Below are 16,719 nucleotides of genomic sequence, written 5' to 3' on the forward strand. Positions count from 1 at the left end.
AGACAGCTGTGCTATGCTGAAACCTCAATGAGATATTCATATTATTTGAGGGTTGATAGTAGAAACTATACCACAAAACCCATTCAATTTGCAATTTACCCTCCCAGTGCTTGTTGGTCTTGTCCTTTACATCACTGCATAGCCTTCAGTGGCATTTAATACTTTGTTATGATGATCTTGATTCTATCTCATTCTTATTTTGTGTGTGCAAAAGTGAAGAAAATACATTTGTAAATTAATAAGGTATTGTGATCCAGGTATTCCATGCCTACAGAGAATCCAAACACTGTGGATTCATACTCCATACTTTAGAAGGAGTACATGTAGTATGGCAGTATGCTATCCAGAACATTATATTTTTGGTATTTCCCATGATGCCTTGGTGTTGGGGAAGCCATGATCATACATGTCGAACAGTCGCCAGGGGTGCTGGGATTAGACAGGTTGGCACGGTAACCCACTTTATAGTGCGTGAGTAATGAGAGCGGCTGCAAATTACAGCACGAGAGCGATCGCTTCACTCCCAGCAGCACTCTGCTATATGAGACCCTGAACTTTGACCCTGCTGCTGCAGACACGGCTGCCGGCAGGATTTATTGACTGCACTCTGTAACTCACTGCCCACTTTGTTATGGCCAGCAATGCATAAAGATATTCAAAGTAGCTGACTAACCCGCAGGACATTAGACCTGATATTTGATTCCTTTTGATACAATGAATGCTCTCCACTTGCTCTCAAGAACATATTTCATACTTCATGCCAAAATTAAAAGAAAGAAATAAGAAATTCGATTTTTAAGATCATGAAGCTTTTAGGCAATTCTCATTACCATAATGTGTTCTAGACAGGTTTTGTAATTGCCATAATTCTCAATGGTAATTCTCATTAGATTTGAATTACTTTTATTCAGTCATTTAAATAAAGAATTACTATAATACAATGATTATTTTATTTTAATGATGTAAAAATACTAGGGCTGGGAAATTTTACATCTTAATTTGATAATTGACCGTTAATATGTAAAATAAATTAAACTAATTTAATTAGTCTGTTTTTTTTTCACTTCCTGAAATTCACTAATGTTTTTCCACACTTCATGTGGCTAAAATTGGCATATGTAAATTTTCAAAGTTACACGCTCAACTCGACTGCATATACTAGCACAGAAACTGATTGCGTGGAGCAATGCATGCTTATTCATTACGCACGACACATGTCCCGAGCATAATAAACAAGGGTGTGGATTTACTGTACTGAGAATGGAGACTTTACCTGGAAGCTGTGAGCCAAGTGTGGGAGAGATACGGGCAAGCTGCCTCATCTCTTCGCATCGCCCGAAGACGCTCACTCAATGCCATCTGAACCAGTCCGTGTCAAAAGCGAAACCACTGGAGAGAGACAGGAAGGTGGCAATAGATACTGAAAGGCAGGATCAAATTTGTTTTATATTTGTATGTACAGACTGTCAAATACTGCATAGGCAATGTACACTTAAGTTTCTCTTGCCAGTAAAGCTTGATATGAACTGAATCTGCCCATTTGAGTCCACTGATTTTGCCCAAATTTTAATAACATGATTGGCATGTAAACATGCAATCACAGGATACTCTGCAATTAATTAATTAAAAACATTTATTCAATTCAAAATCCTAATAAATACTTAACAGTTTGAATAATATTACATTACATTACATTATTTTCTTCACATTACAGTAATAATAATGAGTGTTTTTGCATTGCCGTTTGCAGATAAATGATAGTGTCACATTGCGAAAAAATCTTTTCTCAAAAAAGTGTTCTCAAATTGTCCTAATTTTCAAAACATTCTGCAAAATATAATTTCTTAGTTCTTTTCTCTTGATTTTGGCCTGAAATGTGACCTAGTTCTGGGGAGTCAAAGCAAGTAAAACAGGGATATGCTATTTTAAAATAGTCTTGTCCTGGATATTTCCTTGTCAAACAGTAATGTGCAAGGGGACCCTGGTCAAGAAGCCTTGAAATTGCTTTTATAAAATCAGTCTCTATTAAGTCAACAGATGCTTTGATTTTAGCCCCTCCCCCTCAAGTTTTCTATCTCTGCTCTGCACTCTCCCATTCATCCTTAAGAGCAAGATGAGGAATAATGTGTCTGTAATTGAGCAAACTCATTAAAACATTGTCATCAGTTTTCTTCCGTCACAGACTGCATCATGCTAATGTGTTTATAATGAGAGAAAGGTCTGCGTTGCTGCAAAGCGGTGTGTTTATTGTCAGGCGCACCTTAACAGTTAATGAAATATTGCTGTATACAGCAGCTGCTCTGAAAAGCTGTATCATTACCTTTGCTCTGTTCCAAAACCTAGTGAGCTGCCTCCAGAAGCAGCAATTAATGCATCACAGGTAACAATTATTTACCGAAAAGTAGACATAACTAAAAGCATTTCAAATCAGTAGAAAGCAAGGCACCTTACTAGTCTTTAGAACTCTAGTGTGTCATTATACAACCCTGTACTAGAAGCTTTTTTGCTTCTTTTTTCTCTTTTGATAAGTTGATCACTATTGAGAAACAAAGAACAACAAGATGAAAGCCTATTTAGTATTTTATTAAGTGTGACTGTAGTGAATGTATTCCCCAAGCTCAACTCACCCTCCCTCAAGAAGCTGTAAAATCTGGGGGGATCTATAGTCTTTTTGCAGGCACAGATAAGAAATACAGCATCCAGATCAATGGACTCAAACATCAGGTTGAATATCCCTGCTTTATTTATTAGCAAGGGAGTGCATGACAGATCTTCTGACTATTGGACAATGCATCAGTAATTCAGTAACGTTTCTGTGAAACAACAGACCCCTGTGTCCTAATCCTCATTCAGAGTCCTCCATCATCTTCATTTAAAGGAGGGCCGGAGTCTTCTGACACCCCACCTAACCACACCACTAAGCGCTCTGTTCTCCATACTTAACCGTTAGAAAAGGGAGGCTCGTGTAGTTACAGGAAACAATAAAACAGTAGACTCCTCCTTATTTAATTTTATACAAGCTGGTTATATGGTGGTTTCAATTGACATAACCAATATTGTTTCTGTATCTATATACTGTATATATAAATTTAGCTACATCTAATATATCTACAGAATTACATTTACATTTATGCATTTGACAAACACTTTTATCTAAAGCAACTTGCAGGGAAACTTATTACAGGGACAATCCCTCTGGAGCAACTTGGAGTTAAGTGCCTTGCTCAAGGACACAATGGTGGTGACTGTGGGGCTCGAACCAGCAAACTTCTGATTACCAGATTACCAGTTATGTGCTTATTATGTTATTATGCTGATAATATAATTTGTAATGGAATGTTTGTTTTAAATTAGTATAGCATCTATAGCGATATCTATATAAATTTGATAAAGATATATGACTGAATATAATTTTATTAAATATATATTAATATATATTATAAAATAATTATATATAATGTACGTATTAAAATTAGGGAGGTCAATCTTTTAAAAAATGTAACAATTAATTAATCAAATTAATTGCATATTAAATATAGAGAAATGTACCCTTATTATTAGCCATATTCCATCTGCACAATTTTTGAATTGTTAGTCTGTGTACCTATGCTTCAGACGGATGCCTTTGGAGTGTCTCACTTTGGTCGCATCTCACTACATTTTAGCGTCTTTAGCTCTAGTCATTCAGCGTCACTAGTCTTAAGGGGGCAGCACACTGGCATCTCGAGCATGACATGGCGCGTTCTAAAATTCAAAACAATTGTTTTCTATGAATGTATGCACACCGTCTGTAAGCGGCGGTGCCCACCTACAACTCTGGAGGCTGCTCAAATTTCTGCTGCGCCACGGAGCTCAACTCAAATATTTTCCACTAAATTCGACCCAAATCATTATCAATGGACATATATTATTTACTCTAGCCTTGTTCATTCTTTAAGAAGTGAAAAACCTTGCTAACTTTTGTGTGTACTGTCTGCCACATGAACCTCATGGATGTGTCCTAGCCACATCACAATGCGGCATGGTGATTCTCATCTGGTGTGCGACCGCCTTTAATTGCTTTAGGACATTATGGCAAGTTAATCGTAGTTTGAAAATGTCAAAAACCGGTCTTGAGAATTCTGTGTTCTGTTGTGCCTTATCTGGATGTCTTTGAGCGTACGAGTGTGTCATCTTTGGAAGACTGCTCTGCCAGAGTTGTGCTGACTGCCCCTTAATGCCACATATTCACAAAAACATCAAAGTGGTACATCAGGCTTGAATTGCTCTGATGATAGAAATATTCCTTATTATGGGATTTATGTAATGGTTGGGGACATGATTAATTGCATTGATGTTTTTAATGTGTTATTTTTCATATAACTGATCGCACCAGATTAATGCATTAAATCAACAGCCCTACTTCAAATATGATAATATATTTTAAAATGGATACACATATATATATATATATATTGTGTACATACATAATATTTTTAGATGTTTTTCTTGGCCCCTGTAGTATGGGAATATATAGAGTCGTCTCTCTCAGTGTACCATTGACTGTAAACCATGCATTTAGTCTGATTAACAAGTCTTTCAGTCAAATGTAGCACAACAGAAATGGAAAGGGTCTCCATGGCAACCATTTCCTCCCATTTTCAATTTAGCAAGCAATAAATCCATTGAGGGTGTGTGTGTGGGTATATAAAAAACAAAAAAATTGAAGCACCCCTTCCTACTTGTTACATCTATTGCTCCATATTTCATAAGCGAACAGCACTAAAGACACAACCTCTGCAAAAACATGCATTTAGATTACAATTGTATGCAGACTAATTAAGAATTTGTTTTCTTTATATTGAGTTGATCAACCTTACAAAGCTTCAGCTTGTGAAACAGATGCATCTTTTTGAGGAAGATAAAAGGAGATTTCTTCAAGGTAGGAGACCCTCCTATTTTATAAGTACTCCAATAGTATTTGGTAGAATGCATTGAGTCACAAAATCTGTCACTTTTGCTCATTTTATGTGCTGGGAGAAGATGGAGAGTTGCTTTGTGATGGATGCATAAGCTTCCTTGCTCTGAATGTGCTTTTCTATGTACACACTGTATGTATGAACATCAGAATAAATCTTTCTGGAATCTGATTTATTAGATGTCTTCGCTAATCCTCCGTATGTAAATTGTACGGCAGTTTGGGTCCTTGGCTGTGAATCTTGAGGATTTAGTGTTGAATGTGAAGGATGTTGTGTATTTCTGTGTCAGACGATAATGAATGGATAGCAAATCATTGTCTGTGTCGGAGGAGGGGAGTGATGGCTCTCTGGAGGGGCGGAGAGGAAGAATTTTGAACTGAATATGATGCAGAAATGGCAGCATTTGCTCTCTGTTTAAGTATCCTGGGGTTCTGTAAAGAAGGTATCACATTAAAAACAATTAATCTTCCTCTAAAAATTATTTTGGGGGATTATTTCAGGCTATGCATTTGTATACACAAAAAATCCTATACATTTCATAAGTCTCATTTGACCTATTTTTCACACAAATGTTGGGCAGTAGAACAGCATGCCATTCTTCCCTTCTTTTTGCTGGTATCGACAGCTTAAATTTATTCAGAGAGGCAGATTTTACAACAGATTTAAAGCATGTTAACACATGCAGATTAAGATGGAGGATTAATTGATGTTTCCCCACAAATCACATGTTGTTTTGACAAATAATACATTTTACTAATGCTAATCACTGTAGCTGATAAGAACCCAGGTTTTAATTCTGCTGTGATTAATAGATTTGATGGAGCTTATTGTGCTCTGGCTTTGCAGAAAGAAATGTGTAACAACACTTTGTAATGAATGGTGTAGATATTAGAGTAGATTTAAGAATTACTGAGACAACATGCATTATTTGAATGCAATATTACTGTGTCTTGATATAAAATGTTCTGGTAGGCTTTTCTCTAGACCAGTTGTTCTCTGAATTGAGATGCACATCAGACCTAATCATTACACTGTAAAAAAATCCTGTTAAAGCTGCGGTAGAAAACGGGCACTGTAGTTGCCAGAAATTCAGCGTAAAAAATACGGTAACCACATTTCAGGCTTTACATGATGTTATTTTGATGCCTGTATATTTTACAATGCATTACTCTCATTTATGATATTAAATAATACGCTTGATATATTAACCTGCAGACAGTGCTCAGTGTCACTCTCACAAACACTAAACACCATCAGGGTAACACATGTGAAATTAAAATAATGTAATAAACCTTAACTAAACTACATCAAATATAACACAAAACACTCCAGTGTAAATAACTGATAGTAAAAATAAGAAACATAACTAATCATTTATGGTGAAAACGAAACAGAAAAGTAGTTTCGATATTAAAATCACAAGGTGGAATGTCCGGGGAATGAGAAAGCTTGCCAAACTGAAACAAGTATTAAATAGGATAAAATATCTCAAATGTAAATCGTTTTTCTACAGGAATCACATTTGATTGCATTAGCCATACATTATTTGGGTGAAAGAAGTATTTCATGCTACCTTTAATACTTCAATGCAAGGGGTGTAGTTATCCTCATACACAAATCAATATAATTTGAAATTACAAAAACTACCCAAGATCCATCTGGAAGATATATTATTGTTCAAGGTAATATTTTGTCACAAAAAGTAAATCTTATAAATATCTATGGTCCCAATGATGGCAACCCATAATTTTTTTAACGATTATTTTTAACTGTCTACATTAGAGGGACTTAATATTATCGGAGGAGATTTTAACTCTGCCCTCGACTCAGTATTGGACAGATCCACCCGAATTTATACAACTCATGTACAAACTAGAAAAACATTGATTGACTATATGAAGGATCTAAGATTAATTGAAGGTTGGAGAATGCAGAAACCGAACAAAAGGGAATACTCCTGTTACTCAAGCTCACATAAAACTCATTCATGTATTGATTACTTTTTCATTTCTATGGAACTACTGTCTAATTTAAAAGAATGCTGTTACAATAGTATATTAATTAGTGATCATGCCGCTATATATATATATATATATATATATAGATCCATTTAGGTAGATTTGAGCAGTGTTCAAGATGGACATTACAAGTTTATTTGTTACAGGATCCAGGATTTGTTACATTTGTGGAAAGCTGTATTGATAATATTTTGAATTAAATACGGACGAAACCACAGCCAGCATCTGATGGGAAGCATTTAAAGCGAGGAGAAATTATTAGTTATACAAGTTCTAAAACCAAACAGTACAACCAAGAATTACGAGCATTAGAAAACCATATTAAAAAAGCTAAACTGAAATTAATATTGACAACGACCTTGAAAAATAGCATAATCTATCTGTCATGAGAGCTAATTATGATACAGACAAAGTAGCAAAATAATCTAATGTGGACTAGCCAAACATACTATGATCAGCAGGAAAAGGCAGGTAAATTATTGGCCTGGAGGATAAAGAAAATGCAAGCTGAAAGAACAATTAATAGTATAAAATCAGTATCTAGCAACTTAACTATGGACCCATTAGAGATTAATAATAATTTTAGACACTTTTATATATTGCTATACAAATCAGAATATACGGAAAATAGAAAAGTTCACAACGCATTTCTTGACCAGTTACAATTTCAGACTATATCAGATGATGACAAAATAGCACTAGACAGTCCATTGAAGACAGAAGACCTTTGTGAGGTATAGGGGACATTAATAGTGGTAAAGCACCCGACCCGGACGGGTTACCAATAGAGTTTTACAAAACATTTAAGAGAAAACTTGTAAGGCCACTTTTTGACATGTATGAAGAATCGTTTATTGAAGGAACGCTCCCAGATTCATTAAGATTAGCTATAATAACTTAAATATTAAAAATGCTTGTCTTACAGACCAATTAGTTTAATGGGATGTGACACAAAAATACTATGTAAAGTGCTTTTTAGAAGATTGGATAAATATCTTCCTCAGTTGATTATTGATGATCAACAAGGTTTTGTACAAAAAAGACAAGGTTATCACAATATTAGAAAAGTTTTTAATTTACTACATGAGGCATAATGCAAAAGACACAGCAATGCTATAAGTAGATGCATGTCAAGCCTTCAATAGGATAGAATACAATTACCTTTTTGAAGTACTCCCAAGATTCGGATTAGGCGAAACTTTTCTCGAATGGATTTGATTGTTATACGATTGTTAATAGTACCATCTCGAGACCCTTTAGTTTACAACAATCCACCCGTCAGGGTTGCCCTTTGTCTCCACTGCTATTTGTGTTGGCAGTCGAACCCCTAGCCATGGCAGTGAGAATGCATACAGGATTATCAGGCATTACAATTGGGGGGAAAGATCATCGTATTTCTTTATATGTAAATTACATATTTTTCCTGACAAAGGTAAAAAGTAGAATTGGGAATTTTCTGCATATAAAATTAGAATTAATGTTTCTTAATAAGGAAGAAAGATATAATCCCATAGTCAATACTCTGACTAAAGGATTCAGGTACTTGGGTGTCAAAATCACCCCTGACCTCAGTGAAATAATCCCAACAAATAATGACCCCCTGGTAGACAGAATAACTGGAGAATTGAATAGCTGGTCCAATTAGCCTATATCCATGTTCAGACGAATAAATATAATAAAAATGACTATTCTACCCATATTTTTATTTTATTTTCAAGCACTCCCACTGCCACTACCAAACATGTTTTACGACAAATGTAACTAATTATTTGGTCAATTTATCTGGAATGACAGGAAAGCTAGACTTCAACTTAAACTATTATATCTGCCTTATGAGAGGGAAGGGCTTAAATTTCCCAATCTCAGATGGTATTATATGGCTGCCTAACTGACCTCAGCATCATATTATTTCCATACAAAAGCACCCCCAGCCTGGGTAGGCATCGAACAAGAGTCCGTTCCAAATCTACCATTAAATCTGTATCTACACTCCTTGGATATTAAGTAACTGAAGAAGTGCACAAAAAATTATTTTCTTAAAAACACAATCTCAGTCTGGCATGCTGCACATAAACATATAGGTGATATGCCTGCACTGTCTAAATGTACTTCTATTTGGGGTAATGAACAGTTTACGCCTGATAGGAAACATGGAGGATTTAAGTCATGGAATATAAAAGTTATTCGGAACATGATGATCTTTATGATGATCGATTTTTACTTTCTTTTGATCAATTATGTCAGAGATATCTAATCCCCCCCCCAAAAAAAATATTTAAATATTTACAGTTAAAAAGCTACATGTCATCAAAATATGAACAGATAACATGTATACCACCTTTATCAGAATTAGAGGAAATAACACTTGTGAATTTAGAAGGGAATGGACACATATCTATATATTATACCATAATGTTAACTATAGTACAATATCAACACTAGACAAATTAAATGCTTGGAAAATGGATATACAAGAAGTCTTTGGTGAGGCAGTTTGGAATGATGCTTGTCTAAAAGTGCAAACAGAGACAATAATTACAAGGTTTAAATGACTCCAATATAAGTGGTTAATGACAATGTACATATCTCCTGTCAAACTTCATTATATGTCTGCTAATATTCCAGATGAGTGTACTAAATGTTTAGATGAGAATGGTACTCTATATCACTGTCTTTGGAGATGTCCAAAGATCCAAAACATCTGGAAGGAGGTTATGAAATGTCTGTTGGAAATGTTTAACACCAAAGTCCCTTTGAATGTTAAACTTTGTGTTCTTGGAATATATCCGATAGACTTTATACAAACATTGAAACAGACTAAACTTCTGGACTTTGGACTCCTTCAAGCCAGTAGAGCTATTGCACTATGTTGGAAGAGTATGAATGCTCCATCTTTGAAAATGTGGATAAGGGAGCTATCCGACTGTACAGGTCTGGAAAGACTAACTTGCATTGCTAAGGGCAATTGGGAAGACTTTGTTCAGCTCTTTGTACCATATATGAACATCCTGAAAATGAAATGTAGGCTTTACCTGAAAACAAATTGTAAATAATGTAGTTACATTTTTTTTTTATTGATGCAAGTTGAGTGTGTGTATGGGGATATGTGTATTTGTTTAATGCACTTCTTTCAGTAAATAAACTGTTGTATTGTTACTGTATTTGTCATGTGATGTTATAAAACATAACTAATCCCATAAAATATAATGAAATGGGTCACACAGGGAATTCTGTGAATGCCCGATTATTGTTTTTAACGTCATTTTAACAATAATTTACCATACATGTACTCTCTTGTTAAACATAATATACATTTTTACTGTTAATTATACAGAAAATCATATTTTAACATTACAAAATATATATATATTTTTAAATTTACCGTAAAATTACATATATTGTCTTTTTAAATATATTTGACCAAATATTTGGTCAATCGCAGTATTGCTTGGTCAAATATTTTTGTATAATGACCGCAAATGGATAGATCCAGGCAACCAATTTCCTACATAGCTGTGATGGTTTCATGTCTCTCATATCCAAGTACAGAGTAATTAGTTACTGTAAGTGAACTACTTTTTTAAAGTATTAAAGGTAGTGTAATAAATTACATTTAAAAATATTGTAATCAGATTACAGTTACTGACTTTCAGTTAATTTAATTACTTTAATTAAATTACTGGGATAAACATATTTCTAAAATAATAGTATTTTTGTAGAATACATTTAATCACTAATTAAATTAATATATATATATATATATGTCTCTTTGTGTTTGTATGACAGCTGCAGAGTCACTTTAAGTAATTATAAAGGAGAAACATGCAGTGCTGAGTGTATGACTTGTGTGCAACAATGAACAAGAAGAAATTATAGACATTATTTTGAATTTGTTTTCGAAAAGTAATTAGTAATGTTAGTAATAACATTTTCATTTGAGGTAACTTATCAAACACTGCTCATTTCACTAAAATAACTACAGGTACACATGATATTGGCAGCCGATATACTATTGGTTGATAACTAGGAAAATGTAATTATTATTATCATGCCTATTTATTTTATTTTTTTCAACATTCATCAGGATTAACTTAAATTCTCATGTGGACACTACAGAGCCCCTTAGAGGACAGGGCAGGAAAATGTTTTTAAGAAATGGTACTTTTGCATTCCCTTGGAATAAATTGAACATGGTTTTAAAGTAGTAACCATATTTTAACCTTGATATTCATAGTAAAACCATATTAACAATACAGGAAATGGAAAGCTATGGTAATAGAAATCATAATTTTGTGTTTTTATTCGGCTTTCTCTTTCAGTGTCATCATACATCTCTGCATGTTCAGATGGTATGGCTGTTTTGTGTTTGTTTTTATGGTTTTACTACAAATATTTGTAAAACCATAGTAACAAAAACAATTACCATGGTTAATCTATAGTACAACCATGGATACTATATGGATACAGTGAATTGTATTAAAAACATGGTTTCGGCTAAAAAAACATGGTTACTTAACTTACGTTTCGTAGTTAGTTACTACAATATTACTATAGTAAAACCATGGTTTCCGCCAAAAAACAAAACATGGTTAGCCTACAACAGTAATGGTTACAATATTACTATAGAAAAACTATTTCCGCCAAAAACTATAGTTACTATATAGTCTATAATATTACTATAGTAAAACTATATGAATTAAACTATGGTATTTGTATTGTAAAAACATAACCACAAAATTATGGTTTTTATTAATATTTTCATTTTCCTGTATTATCGCTATAGTTTAATTACAAATATCATGGTTAAATATTGTGTCCTCTTAAGGGCACAGTACAATTTGAGCAAGATTATTCTAATGTATTATTAATCAAATCAGCATAACATCTGTAATACAGACATACTTTCTGGTTCAATTGTGAATATTGAAAAAAACCGCTAGCAGCTCCATTTTAAAGGGTTAAAACGTCAAAAGTAAAATGATCAGTTATCGTTATCGGCCACAACAAGCTGTAAAGTATCAGTTATCTGTATCAGACCACTCAGACCTCTCTAAAAATAAGGATCAATATTTCATGTCCATTTTATTATTTATTTGTTAAGTAATCTTGTAGTAAGTGGGATAATGTGCAGTCAGCTGGTCATTCTCATTAAATAAACACTGAAAGGTTGATCAAGACAATGATGTGAAGTAGATAATGACTGACTCTACATTATCTCTTACATAAAATGTTAAGCATTGTAATCATAAAGACTGTATTCTGTTGCAGCTGACATCATCTCTACTGTGGAGTTCAACTCTACAGGAGAGCTCTTGGCTACAGGAGACAAAGGAGGAAGAGTGGTAGTTTTCCAAAGGGAACAAGAGGTAAGATCATAAAATCTTTCCTATACACAGATTCATGTAGACAGCATGTTGACAGCAGGTCAAAGAATCTGTACTTTTCTTACTGTATGACCGAGAAAGAGAAAAACCTCAGAACCTCACCCTGTAACAATAATTCCTGTGGCATTTAACAAGGATTCAATGGGCACACAATCTGAAAACAGATGAGGCTTTTAAAGAAACACAGGCATCTAATAAACCACAGGTTTAATCGGACGTGCACATTCTCAAACATGAAGCTTTTTTGAGTTATTTAGCCACTAAATCAAATAAAATTTGTTGTCTGTGGAAAAGGTGCACACTGTTAGCTAATCCAGCCACATTGGGACATGCCAGCTTTTTTTACAAAACCCTACATTTTATAAACACACACACACACACACACACACACACACACGTAGTGTTTCCATGTTTTATGGGGACTTTCCATAGACATAATGGTTTTTATACTGTACAAACTTTATATTCTATCCCCTAAACCTAACCCTACCCCTAAACCTAACCCTCACAGAAAACTTTCTGCATTTTTACATTTTCAAAAAACATAATTTAGTATGATTTATAAGCTGTTTTCCTCATGGGGACCGACAAAATGTCCCCACAAGGTCAAAAATTTCGGGTTTTACTATCCTTATGGGGACATTTGGTCCCCACAAAGTGATAAATACACGCTCACACACACACACACACACACACACACACACACATGTTGTGTTTCCATGTTTTATGGGGACTTTCCATAGACATAATGGTTTTTATACTGTACAAACTTTATATTCTATCCCCTAAACCTAACCCTACCCCTAAACCTAACCCTCACAGAAAACTTTCTGCATTTTTACATTTTCAAAAACATAATTTAGTATGATTTATAAGCTGTTTTCCTCATGGGGACCGACAAAATGTCCCCACAAGGTCAAAAATTTCAGGTTTTACTATACTTATGGGGACATTTGGTCCCCACAAAGTGATAAATACACGCACACACATACACACACTCACACACACACACACACACACACACACACACACACACACACACACACACACACACACACACACACACACACACACACACACACACACTCATGTTGTGTTTCCATGTTTTATGGGGACTTTCCATAGACATAATGGTTTTTATACTGTACAAACTTTATATTCTATCCCCTAAACCTAACCCTACCCCTAAACCTAACCCTCACAGAAAACTTTCTGCATTTTTACATTTTCAAAAACATAATTTAGTATGATTTATAAGCTGTTTTCCTCATGGGGACCCGACAAAATGTCCCCACAAGGTCAAAAATTTCAGGTTTTACTATACTTATGGGGACATTTGGTCCCCACAAAGTGATAAATACACGCACACACATACACACACTCACACACACACACACACACACACACACACACACACACACACACACACGCACACACATAACACACCCCCTTTAAAAAGGGCCTCCTTCTCGTTACCCTTCTGTTTACTTTAATTTAACTGCATGAGTGGTTTCACATTTATTGATTTTGATGGTTCCCATCATGAACACTTCCTTATTTCCATGCTGCCATTGATTGTGAATGCATTAATGTAACTGGTCAACTGTGAACTGGAAACCTGCAATTAGCTGGAAACAGAATCAGAAGCATTTTATAGGTTTTTCACAGGCCCAGACAAAGCACTGCAAATTTCCTGAGAATTTGAGCACCCACCATTCACAGAGTACTACACATACTCTGTTCCTTGTGTTTGTTTATTAAATATTTTTGGCAGATTATGTTTTTAGCTACCACTAAGCATGCATTGCTCTTAGCTCTGTTATCACATGTAACCAGGTTTAAAGCAATTCCACATTCCACCAATTATTTTCCAAAATCAACTTTCTGCTTCTGGACTTTCTGTTTCACATTAAATGTTAATAGAATGTCCAGAGATTGCATCTGAGAATGGTTATTCAGCACCTATATACTCAAGAATGAACACAAATTCTTCTCTTCAAATCGCTGTGCATGTGCAAACAGATAAAGCCAGCCTGATCTCATGAAAATTATGTGTCTGTGGCAAAGTTTTGCAAGATGATATTACGCGGTTTTGTACGCGTATTACAATTCTAGGTTAAATGTCCGATGAGACACTTAGATAGAGTCAGGTGAAGGCGCCAGCACACCAGCAGCCCATGCTTGGTAACAGTGTCCAAAACACAACATGTTCTGGTCCCCAGCTGTGCTGGTCTAATCAACAAAGTTGGCAATCTAGACAGTTGGATTTGGATTTATTTGACACATTTCTCTTTTCTCTCCCACAGAGCAAGAACCAGCCGCACAGACGTGGGGAGTACAATGTTTACAGCACGTTTCAGAGTCATGAGCCGGAGTTTGACTACCTGAAGAGTTTAGAGATTGAGGAGAAGATCAATAAGATTCGTTGGCTGCCTCAACAAAATGCTGCATACTTCCTGCTGTCCACCAATGGTGAGTGCACTTGAGGTTTCAATAAAACATTTTTTTAATTAACCATAAGTTTAATGAACTTTTCCACCATCAGGCTGAACGGTTCTGAGTAGGTTGAGTAATGGTTCCACTAGCATGGTAATCGGTAAGCATTAAAAAAATGAATGAGGAAAATATTTCTGGAACCAAAGTATTTTAAAACAGCAAACCAGCTCAAACCAGTTCAGCATTACAAACTTACATTTAAAGCTAAAAAGGTATTTGAAAATCAAAAATTACTTAGGGATCAGACTGTGTACTTTTAAGAGGAACAAACTACTTATTCTAATGAAGCATAGGAATTTATTGCGACTGAAGTACTGTATTGTACTTCATTGAGGTACTGTATAAAATGATTGACTGTAAGATTATAAAAATTGCGAAATATATTAAAATATATCAAATATTTTTTTTTGAGAGTGTAGGGAGACTCTATTACAATATATGCAATACTTTATATGAGTGGGTGGTTACTGCTGAGTAACTAGTTTACAGCAACTTCTCTGATTGGCGGATCTCTCTTCAGGAATATGGGTAGTATTATTTTTCACCAAGAATCCAATAATTAATCAAACAACTTTTAAATGAAGTAGAAACCACACTGACAAACTGACACAGGCTTCTCTAGTACCATCCATCGCTTAACAACCTCAGAGCTCACATTAGCTCTGTCTAGAAAGGTGTATATGAAAATGATTTTCGCTATGGAGAAAATGAATGGGATTTTGGACCCTATTGTTGTGCTCTATTGTTTTCCCTTCAGAAGATTATAGAGTATTTTCAATTCTTTGCAGTTGAATACAATAGCCTCACCCTTCTTCCTCTGAATTATGTTTCCAAAACCACTGCCAGTCACCAAAAAATTGCTAACCAAACAGTTCCATGAGAATTTTGTTGATTTGTAATGATTTGAATCATTTGAGCAGAATGTACAAGCTAAGATTCTAATAACGAAATCAAGATATTACGAAGGAACAGGAAATTCGGCTTTCTTTTTCAGTGTCATCATACATCTCTGCATGTTCAGATGGTATGGCTGTTGTTTTCATTCCCTGTTGGTGCAGGATCAATGCCAGCCCTGTGCCAGATTGTGTGCCACAGATTGCAAAATTTCCCACTGCCCACCTTCTATTTCCATCTTTCTCCCAATTTCTTCTTCTATTATGTCCCACTATCTCTAAATGGTGTATTGAAGCTGCTCTCTGTGTTTTGATTTATTTTTAGATAAAACTGTAAAATTGTGGAAGATCAGTGAGAGAGATAAGAGACCGGAGGGATATAACCTGAAGGATGAAGATGGAAGGATCCGAGACCCGACCACTATCACCACATTACGGGTACAACTATTCTTGCCTTTTTCATTCTGACTTAACAGCCACCACCTGGTAGTATTTTTGTGAACAAGATGGCTTGCATGTATTTACCATGTTGCCTTAAACACAGATGTAGGGTCATTCTGGTTGACTACCTACTGTAGTATTGTGATTCTGGTGTTAGTTTGATTAACTGTAGCCCTGAAGGGTTGTGAAATAAGCAAAATTTTTAGAAAACGCCAAATAAAAAGAAAATTCAAAATATTGTGATATTCACAATAGTTCAGGCCAAATCATTGTGATTATATTGTGAATATTCAATACATCACCAAGCCCTAGTTACTGTACTGGATATATATAGTAGCTTGCACCTCATTTTTACTTTCACCTTCATATCGAAAAGGCAATTTCCTCCACAGCTATTAAATTTCAAAATTAGACGTCTCTAAATATCTATATTTGGTCGTAGGACATCCTAAAAGACCTAAATCTGGTCATTTATACATTTTAAAAGATATAAATAAACATTTTCCAGTGGTTTAGCTGACAATAATGT

General features: G+C 34.9%; 1 protein-coding gene across 3 annotated transcripts in view; it reads left to right on the forward strand.

Annotated features, from left to right (window-relative positions):
• Nucleotides 1-16,719, forward strand: part of LOC127660014 (serine/threonine-protein phosphatase 2A 55 kDa regulatory subunit B beta isoform-like) — a 107,486-nt gene that overhangs the window by 72,729 nt on the left and 18,038 nt on the right. For 2 of the 3 annotated variants that reach the window (XM_052150057.1, XM_052150058.1), the window contains exons 2-4: nt 12,245-12,342; nt 14,667-14,832; nt 16,075-16,187. In XM_052150057.1, the coding sequence (XP_052006017.1) occupies nt 12,245-12,342; nt 14,667-14,832; nt 16,075-16,187 (377 nt within the window). Of the gene's footprint in view, nt 1-4,826; nt 4,922-12,244; nt 12,343-14,666; nt 14,833-16,074; nt 16,188-16,719 lie in introns of those variants that run through there. The other variant, XM_052150059.1, reaches the window with a different exon arrangement.

The sequence above is a fragment of the Xyrauchen texanus genome, chromosome 19 (assembly GCF_025860055.1).
Source record: "Xyrauchen texanus isolate HMW12.3.18 chromosome 19, RBS_HiC_50CHRs, whole genome shotgun sequence".
Classification (NCBI taxonomy): domain Eukaryota; kingdom Metazoa; phylum Chordata; class Actinopteri; order Cypriniformes; family Catostomidae; genus Xyrauchen; species Xyrauchen texanus.